Source organism: Achroia grisella, unplaced genomic scaffold (genome assembly GCF_030625045.1).
Source record: "Achroia grisella isolate CSIRO2021 unplaced genomic scaffold, CSIRO_AGI_Agris_v1 utg2156, whole genome shotgun sequence".
Classification (NCBI taxonomy): Eukaryota; Metazoa; Arthropoda; class Insecta; order Lepidoptera; family Pyralidae; genus Achroia; species Achroia grisella.
The window spans coordinates 1,550,872-1,561,895 of NW_026712714.1; the positions used below are offsets into that span (position 1 = coordinate 1,550,872).

The 11,024-nt window shown below is 32.1% G+C and overlaps 1 protein-coding gene across 1 annotated transcript in view; it reads right to left on the reverse strand.

Annotated features, from left to right (window-relative positions):
• LOC131842330 (uncharacterized) overlaps positions 1-7,886 on the reverse strand; it is a 50,552-nt gene extending 42,666 nt beyond the window's left edge. Inside the window, exon 1 of the mRNA XM_059190868.1 lies at positions 7,109-7,886. Coding sequence (XP_059046851.1) covers positions 7,109-7,886 — 778 coding nt within the window. The remainder of the gene's footprint in view (positions 1-7,108) is intronic.
• Positions 7,887-11,024: the final 3,138 nt, after the last annotated feature.

Consider the following 11,024-nt stretch of genomic DNA (forward strand, 5'->3'; position numbering starts at 1 on the left):
ATTATTTTTAATAAATAAATGATTAATCATAAAAATTTTAATAAGTAAATGATTAATCTAAACAATATTATATAAAAATTATTATAAAAAAATTTAGAGTTCTTACCACTAGTTCCTATTTACCTATCGCCAAATTAAATACTGTATTATTTTTGTAAAGTAGATATTTATTAAGAAATAAACATTTAATTAAAACAATATTACATAAAAATTATAGTCAAAATTTTTATATGTACCTATCACTACTTTTTACTTACCAATCGCCAAATTAAATACTGTATTATTTTTATAAAGTATTTTTTAATAAAGAAATATTTAATCAACACAATATTACATAAAAATTATTATAATTTTTTTTTAACCCTAAAATATGGTCGAGCGCAGTGATGGCTGGCTTATCCGTCATACTCGTGAACGAATCCTGCTTGTAGGGACTGGTCTGCTCTTATCACTACGACTGATTTAATCTTATTGTGTTTTTATATTTGAGCCTAAATAAATTAGTGCTGGTTGGTAGTTTGTATTCACACGTTTCGACTTGTAAAATGTGAACTTACAAGGATTGTTTAAAAGAGCAACACACAAGTTTCTTTCTTATTCTTCTTGTGATGAGACAGCTTTCCGAATAAGCGGTAGATTTAAAAAAATGTTGACTATTCAAAAGTGCTTAAATTAAGTTTATTTGAATAAATGATTTTCTATTCTATTCTATTCTTTAAAGTGCCTCTCACTAGTACCTATCGCCAAATTAAATACTGTATAATTTTTATTTATATCTACATAATTATCTTAAGCTTGCTGTACATGGCAGGTCAATTATAATTATAAACAATATTTGCTAGTAATATTATAATAATTAAAGTAATAGACGAGCCACTGAGTCTTTTAATCCCAGATTAAAAATAATTCTCAAAACTTGCATCCAGCTGGTCTAATCTTTTTTTTTATTAATTTATAGTAATACTAGCTGTGCCCGTGACTTCGTCCGCGTATTATAGTGACCAAATAAAGAAAAAATATTCAATTGTCTAACCCAAAAAAAGCAAAAGAAAAAAGTTTTATTCTAGTTTCAAAAATGACGTATTTCCATACAAACTTTCATCCCCTAATTTTTTGACTCCCTTAAGAGTAACATTTTTACAAACTTTGAATGTCATGTATTGATATTTAATCAGCAGCCTTAGAAATAAGTTTCAAAATTCTAGTTTTAAAAATGTCAATATTCCATACAAACTTTCATCTCCTCTTTCAACCACTTACTACCCTTATTTCGCATTTAAAAGTAGCCTATGTCCTTTCTCAGGGTCTAGACTATCTGTGTACCAAATTTCATTTAAATCGGTTTAGTCCTGAAAGCGAGACAGACAGGACAGAGTTACTTTCGCATTTATAATATTATATATAGTAAAGATAAGGATTTGCCGCTTCCTTTGTGACGACATCTTTTTGGCTATATTTTTCTTTTTAATTATCCTATACACGTGTTCCATTGATTTTTTTTATGTCCTTATATTACATTATGTATGTACCTGTAATACCCTATTTATACATAAATATTGACACTAACTTATTCTTATTACTTATGGTTTTCAAGACTCTTGTACTCTACTCTAAAAATATTTGTCTATCATATTTATTTGTCATTAGTTTAGGGAAATTTTCTAATTTTATTTCCCTATGTATAGTAAATTTTCATAATCTGGTCCAATCTGGAAACTAATTAGGATCTCATTTCGTTGAATTTCGTTTTACACTCTTTGGTATGTATGTTAGACTCCATTCTCCGCAATTAGCCTCTCATTCGGGCCGTTGTGCGTGTAGAGCCAGACTACTAACGTAGCCAGCCAAGCTCCTCCCGAAAGCGCAGAAGACTCCTGGTGTCTTCGCAGGCTTCACGGAGCGACCTCGCCGTTCCGAGGATTTGTTTTCGTTGTTGGGCCACTGCCGTGCACTCCAGGATTACGTGAGCCGCCTTTTTTTTACACTCTTTATACTTACACTTAAATATCAAAGGTTGTAGAGTCAGGTAATGTTTTGAAATTAATCAAGACAAAACTAAAACAATACTTTTTTATATCATAGAAGACAAACTAGCTTGCGGCTCACCTGATGGTAAGTAATTACCCGCCCATGAGCACCCGCAATACCAGGGGAATTGCAAGTGCGTTGACAGCTTGTTTAAAAGGAACAAGCTCTTTTCTGTCCGTTAGAAGACAGAAGGGAATTGTTAGTAATATAGACTAATAACCTTATAGCTAACAAAGTGCCATGTCAGGATGACTTGAACTCAGTTGCCCTAGGGGGAAGGGGATTGTTAGTAATGTGGATTGATAACCCCATTGCTAGCAATGTACCATATCAGGTCGACCTCCACGCGGTTCCCCCTGGAAACAATCGTGTTAAATTCCAGGTGAATTCGTCACGATGGGCTAATTGACCTGACCTCATGCTCATCTTATCATCCTCCACTGGTGCCCCGCCAGCGTAAACCGTTAGCGCAGGCGGGTGCATCATTCCATTATCAAAAAAAAAAAAAACTCAGTTGCCCTTAAATATCGTGATAAATTCCTGATGAATATCACGATCATCCTCCACTGGTGCCCCAGCATATTTTTTTAAAGCAGACGGGTGCCCTATTCCATTATCATCCATGGAAATAAATGACAGTTCTTTCAATGAACATGAAATACGTTGCTAGTGAATCCCTCATGCGGGGATCCCTCATAGAGGTTCGTGTGAAAGAAAATATTAAGAAAGCTTCGTAGAACATTAGAAGTTAATTGCGAAAATATTAAAAGTCAAGTCAGGACATGTTGGGTCGGTTAGTAAGAATATAAAAACCTCATTAATAAAACAGCTATATCTCTCTTCACATTTTCATGCTTTTTCAAGGATTTTCCTTCCTTTTTCGTTACTAGCTACCCGCCCTGGCTTCACACAGGTGTACATGAAATATACATATAAATATTCCTCTTAAATCACTCTATTTATGGCTGAAATTGCGTTAAAATCCGTTGTATAATTTAAAAGATATAAATGAAAAGACAGCAGTGGCGATTTTGTTTTATACATGTACCTAAAGAGAACAAATATTTAAAAAACGAAAAACTAATTAAGTATAACGAATAATAACGCTTAAAACTATTAACGCGCTATTAATATAACGTTATTGCGAACCATTTTCTTTGCCCAACGCTACATCTTAATTTACTACAGAAAGTCGCAGTATGGCTACCGACTTTTTCAATAAAAGTGGCAACATCTGGCCGAACACTTAAGCGCGGGGGCGTGAAGGGGACGTCGATATGACGCGATATACAAGTGAGAAAAGGACGGAACTACATAGGGAGTCCAGCTACGGAATTAATATGTCCTTTTCTGGAACGCAAGTTGCTTTATTATTGATACTGCTGATATTTCTCTATTATTACATTTTTTGTCTCTAAGTATTGGACGCGAGCAATTACAAGAGGGGGATGTGGAAGGTGTCGATTCTAATATTTGCAGAAACATTACGAGACGCGTTATATTATTAAGTTACTTATTTATAAATACTAGTAGTCGCCCAGTGGTTCAAATTCGAGCATAAGTAATTTAAATTATAAGTTTGAACATTATTAAGGTTCTATTATCAAAGAGTTGTACATAGATTACTTTGATAACAGTACAGAAACAAATTTGTTTTTTTTTGTTTCGTTTTTCACGTTTCAAGGAAAGGCAAAAGGACTCAGATTATACAGCCATAGAAACAAACTTCGATTATCGCTAATTTGACAATTAACATTATTTGACATTGACGTTTTATTATCAATCGTTTGTGTCTAATGTTTTTTTATTGATTTAATGTATTTTTTAACATTCTGCACTCATTTTCTATATAAACTATAAGTGTGCGACATTTCATACACCTCGTCCGCGCATTTTCTTAAAAAGAGGTACAAAGTTTGTGCTTTACGTATTAATATTATGACTTTTTATTTTTTTAAATGAATCTTCTTTAGGGATGTGCTTGACAAAAATTTAAACTGTTTCGATTTTAGTAACAGTTTTATATAAAACTGGTCTTATTTTTTTACGTTATGGTGGCATGTAATGATAGTAAGAGCACAGAATAGATAATATTATATAGTAAAGGTAAGGTGACACTCTTGTGGCAACATATTTTGTGAGCATCATTGTCTAGTAGTTTACTAGTCTAACTTGTAAAGAAAGGTCAGAGGTACACAATTACACATCTGGCTGAAACAAAAAGCACTTTCCGTGTCAATTTGTAGTTCTTACTGACTCTCCGGTGATTCTTACTGACTCATTGATGACAAACCAAATTATCCGAGAGTTGGCAATAACCGCGTGTGACGAATTGGATTCAAATATATCAAACGAAAATGTGGGTATATCATGTATTGCACACACAAGAAGGTTGTTATTTTTATGTTTTAAAAAACTCTTGTTTTATTGTTAGCATTATTAAAAAAAAAATACACTCGTAAAGGAATAAAATATAGAATTTCTAAACGATCAATATTCTTATTGTAAAAGAAGAGACATGAAAAACATTTCTAATCATAATCGTAATATGTCTTACTTGTTACTAATATTATAAACAGAAGTTTCTGTGTGTGGATGGATGAATGTTAGTTTCTCTTTCACGCAAAAGCTACTTTAATGAAACTTTACAATAATAGTGTATATATACTAATAGGCTATAAGCGTGTATCGCAACATAGGGTATTATATAAAACCTATGTTGCGATATGAATGTGGATGGATGGATGTTTGTTACTCTTTCACGCAATCTATGGGACACAGTCACCTAGATACATCAAAATAATATATATATTTTTTTCTCTCAAGGGGGGAATATCTATGGGACACAGTCATATATAATAATTGCATTTAATATGTCTAGTAAGACAAATTCAATATTGTCTACTAAGCACTGCTGTATCTAAACTGTGTCACCCCACCTTACAGTTTCCTATTTTTATTTAGTATATAAGATCATTATTTCTATGTATATATGTCAGTTTATCATCATCTGTAATATACATCGTCTCGACCAATAACATCGTATCATTCACCCGCAACAAACTACTTACAATAATATAGCGTATATAACTGATGGGCTACAATTTTTATGCGGCTGAAACCGCAGGCACATAGTATCGCAACATAGGTATTGTTTAACACTAACATATATACATACATATAGCATGTATCAGAACACGCGGGTGAAACCGCGAGCAAATAGCTAGTATATATATATATATACCCCCGGTAGTCCGACAATCATTTTAGTGTCGGACTATCGAATTTGTCGGATTATAGAGTACTGCCTAAGACCCCTTATAGTCCGAATTTTTTTACAAAAGAGCACCTTGTAACCCGACAAATTATAGATCCAATGATGATTCTTTATATTATATACATATACAGTGGACCCCCGGTTATCCGACAAACGTTTTTCAGGGCAGTGTCGGACCATCGTATCTGTCGGATTACAGAGTACTGCTTAAGGGTCCTCTGCTTATAGTCCGGAATTTTTTACAAAAGAGTATCTTGTAATCCGACAAATTACAGATCCAGTGATAAGATTCTATGTTATATATATTATATATACTGAAGTATATTGTCAAAGTAATATTCAATAACAAATAATAGAAACGGATTACAAGGGGGGCCGGTAGACACTGTACATATATATAATTATAACAAGGATATATATTATATATACCCAAAAACTAGGTAACCATTTTAAATTAACAAGGAAATATTAATTGGTCTCTATTTTTTTAGTCTTTCTGAATAGAGTCACAGCGAGACACCAAGTGAGCCCTTCTTTAAATAACAATTAATTATTATTAAAGATAATGTATATGTATATATTTGTATAAATTCACTATTTGTTATTATACTCTTGTTAATTAATTTCATATTCTCTGTTAACTTTATAATGTGTTATTGCCTTTATACGTAATGATGTAATTTTTTATAATTAGTCTGTTGTTATTTCTGAAGCCAGTCAGTGGCTTAGTATGATGTTTATATTAATTTTATTTAAGATATCATTTTCTTGACATATTTGACATTATTTTACCATATATGATTGCTTTACACTTCAACATATCTGATGGCAAGGAATCTCCCCATGATGAAAATAATTATTTAAATTCAGTTTTAAAATAGGAACAATAAACCAAAATATTCATATAGGATTTACTTAAATAGCCTTGGTTTTCCTTTAATAAATAAATAAATAGGACAAGTAAGTGGAGAAATCTAAAGACGTACGAGTACGGTATATAGCGATTTTCATCTCTACTACCAGACATTAAATATAACTTAATCGGTTATTTAAATCCAAAGAGTACCGTAGTACCTTATACGGTTTTCCGTCGGGGGTTTTAGTTTTTAGTTTTGTAGATTTTAAACGCTTGCACATAAAAATGTTATGCTATAATAGTACTGTTTTTAAACCAGTTTTAATTAATATTTTCCAATTAAAATAGTTTATTTACATATAATTACTAATAAAAAAAATGTAATAAATTTACTTTGTTTCAATGTATTTTCTATAAGATGAGAAAGTGGAAACACTATCAGCACAAAATTAAAACTGTAAAACATATTATATGTATTGTAATAATAGCAATAATTGTAGTAGTGAAATAATAGCTTTTAAAATGAATCTGTGAATGATGATAAATATTTAATTTTCTGCCGTGGCATTACTTAATTAATTAAATTATAAACACTCAGATTTTAACTAATATTTCTTCGTTTCCTTTACATTTATTGTATTCGAGAATCAATTTAAGTATATTGATTTTTGTGCATAACTAATGATTTTGTCAAACCGAGGAACATTCGTTTGTTTTTAGAACAAATTTTCAAATTAAAATTAATTTTATAAAGTCATTAGCTGTGCTTGGGGTTTCAACTGCGTTAAATTTCAATAAAAAAATTGGTTATTTTAATGAATTAGCTATATTAGTGTAAAGTTTCATTAAAATCCGTTGAGTAGTTATTGCGTGATATAGTAACAAACCTCCATACTCACAAACTTTCAAGTTCATAATATTATTAAGATTCATATGTAACAACTTACCGTTGATGTTATTTTTCGCCGCACTGTCTTCCCGATCGCCTAAAATAGCACTGACACTAAATTTCAACATCGGCTTCTTCTGTTCGTGATTGTAGTCCTCACAGCTCCTAACCATATCGTCCGTATTGAATGGTTTCCCGTCCTTTGTTTCTCCTTCATCCCCGGAATTTTCTTGGTAACTATTCAGATGAAATCTCTTCTCTAACTCTTCTAATCGTCTGATTCCGGATTTCTTGCAATGGAACGGCGGACAATCGAACGCCCCACAACTTGTACATCTGCGTGATAGGCTCGGTATATTTAATACTTCCTTATCTGCGTTTCTGCTCTCTTCACTCCTGTAGTAATCACTATTATAGAAATTCTGTTCATTTTTTACATTATTGTAACCCTCTTCGTCGTCTCTGCTTTTCGAATCGTCGTCGTTCTCAATTTTAGCCTCTTCTGACTCGTCGTTTCTATTTGTTTCATCATCTAAATCAGCTTTACCGTCTTCCATCTCGGGGGAATTCTCCCTTGATCTCTCGTAATTTTGTCTTTGCAGAACATAGTTTTCAATTTGCTGATTCAAATATTGGTTGTGGAAATTAACGTTTTTCTGTTGATGCAAAATATTGTCGACTAGAAACGGTGATGTCATATTAAACGGGTTCGCGTTTGACTTGTTGTAACAAAGGTTTTGTATCGTCTTCAACATAATGTTGTGGTCCAAGCTTTTTTGGGCGACGAACGGATTCAACTTTAAAGGTCCATGTTTTAAATTTTCCGTTGGGTACATTATACGCTCATAATAAAAATAACAGTTAATTCTCGTATCAGTAACCAGTTATCGCATCGTTATTTCGAGATACATCACTATATTTTTTCAAATATTTGAAAATGTAATTCGAATATTCTAAATTCAAATTCGCTACATTCGACAACGCACATCGATTACAGAAGTAAACACGATATGAGTACACATGTGTACTCTCTATAGTGGGTATAGAGCAACTGACTTTCAAGGGAGTGGTTCTTTGAAGGGGCGGGTTTTCGAGCGCACGGGGTGGCTTTTTAGCAACGCTTTTGTGTGAACACTACCAATATAACTTGACCTACCCTCCTCTTATCTGTTCGTGCAATCGTGACCATAGTTATACGTTGTACTAAACAACAAAGTTCAAGTTATATTGGTATTGCAACGACTTACAAACTTACAGTTGCGTGTATTGTTATTCTATTATCAGCTTAACACTCCTATAAATAAGGCTTTATACAATTTGATAAGTTAGTTGAAACGATTTTGCAATTCTAACTGAGATATCTTTGTCTATGTGTGAATCATAGACAAGGGTTGAAAAGGTTGTAAGTGCTGCGAACGTTTTTTCATTGCGTTATCTGTTTTTGATTTGATTCATTGTTTTATTCAATTCAGATTTATTAAAGAGGTACTTTAGGCTGCGACTTTTGTTGATAAAATCCTTATTTAATGAACTATTTACGTAAACATTTTAAATATCATAAAAGTATTTTAGAAATAGAGTAGACATATTGCAATATTCATCTGAAAAAACTTCCCATAATATCGAAAGACATATTAAATATCCTTATTTAATAAACTAAACTAGTTACGTAAATATTCTAAATATATATATATGTACATATTAATCCGTATTTTAGAAGTAGCGTAGACAGACATATAGACAATTTTCGTCCCAAATACTTCCCGTTCTTCTACTCTTCTCTTACCTTCTCTTCTGACTCTTCTACTCATCGTTCTGAAAGACATTATTTAATTATATATACAATATTATATATATAGTATTAAATTATGAATTAGTAGCGATAATATATACTCGTATCGCAGCCCTGCTCGCGTAGAACATTACTCGGTGATAAAGTAACTTTCTAAGAAGACTTTTTTTTTAAAATAGATTTATCGTTTTTGTTATCATCCATAATATAAAAAAAATCGTTTTATAATGCTTTATATGTTAAAAAACAGAATTAAGTAAATTACTCAGTTAGTAATGGTATGTTAGTTGGTACGGAATGGTAGTTGACTACTATCATTCCGCACTGGCAATTTTATATATTTATATATAATGTATTTCCAACACTGTGAAGGGACTATGTTTGTTTTTAAGTTTTTGTACTTTATGTTGAGCTAAAAAGGACTTGTATCCAGAGCCGTAAAATATTAATAAAAATAAAAATATATATTCTTTTATCCATATTCAAAATATTATGTTCTTTATATACATTTTGTTTTATAAGAGTTCTGTCACTGCGCTCTGCTATAATAAACGTCTCTACACGCATCTCGATTATTTTCATTCCTATTACTACGATTTTGGTGATTCATGTACATGTATAGGTTGGTATTATTAGGGGGTGAAGGGGGGGGGGGGCTAGCAATGTACATGTTGACCTCTACGCGATTCTTCTCGTAAACCATCGTGATAAATACATGGTGAATTGACCACGATGGGCTAACTGACCTGACCTGTTCATCTTATCATCCTTCCCTGGTGCTCCACCAGCGTATACCGTTAGCGTAGGCAGGTACACCATTCCATTATCATCCATTAAAAAAAATACCATCAGGTTACCATCAGATTGTTATCCATTCCAAAGATATACATAAATATCATTGGAATATAATATATATATACAAGGTTGCCTACAAGAAATCGCTATTTAGCGATAAGGCCGCCCATTGTTACCTCCATATTGTAATCGTTAGGTTTTTTAATATTTGTTGTACATATAATTTATGTAATTGTAATTTTTTTTTTATGAGAGGAACAATAAAGAGTTTTTCATTCATTCATTCATTCATTCATATAATAGAAAGAATAGAATTTGGAGAATATAATAAAGTTTGTAATTTATATATTTTGTAGCATCTCGTAGTAACGTAGCACTGCTACGCCTCTACGGGAATGCTACGTAATAATCAGCGTAACCTCAATGTATAAACGCTACGGCGTAGACTATGTTATAAAAGAATATTATTAATATTATAATATTATTTCAGGATAATTCACACAGCGCCATCTAGTCCCAAGCTAAGCAGAGCTTGTGTTATGGGTACTAGACAACTGATATAAACAAAAGGATACATTTTTTTTGTAAATAAATACATATTATACATAGAAAACACCCAGACCGATACAAACAATCATACTCATGAATACAAAATATTTGTACCGTGCGAGGAATCGAACCCACGACCATCGGATAGTAAAGCGGTGTGCTAAACCACTAGACCACCGAGGTTGTCGAAAATTAATTCTAGTACTACGAATAAAACGTAGCAGGACATTATAGGTTTGTTCATCACATTAAAGGAGTGTGTTGTAGATGATCTTAAAAGGGAATTGTGTTTAAAAAAAATTGGACCGAATCGGCTTGATGTTGGTATGTACCACGATACTGGATCTGATCAGGATCAGATAGTACCGTGGTACATACCAACATAACAATATAACACAACACAACATAACATAACTTTTGTTACAGGTAACATCGCCAGCAATTTTTTTTTCACTGTACAGTAGAACATAATATTAGTAATAAGATACAATAGAACTGGCATTATCATATTAGTATATTTAACCGAATTAAAAAAGAGGATTCTGCGTTTGACTATATATACAATTTCTTATTTAGAAAATACAAGCTATTAGCCCCAGCGTATTACCGATGTACATGTGTTATACATATAAACCTTCCTCTTGAATCACTCTATCTACTGCTAATAATGGTATTAAAGTCCGTTGCGTAGTTTAAAAGATATACCTAAGCGAATAGACAGCGGAAACAACTTTATTTTGTAACACGTAAAGAACGAACTACAGAATTGCCGAAGATTTCGAGTATTTTCATTAATTGTGTAATATTTTCTTTTAATTTCTAAAAGTTTAAGGAGTTT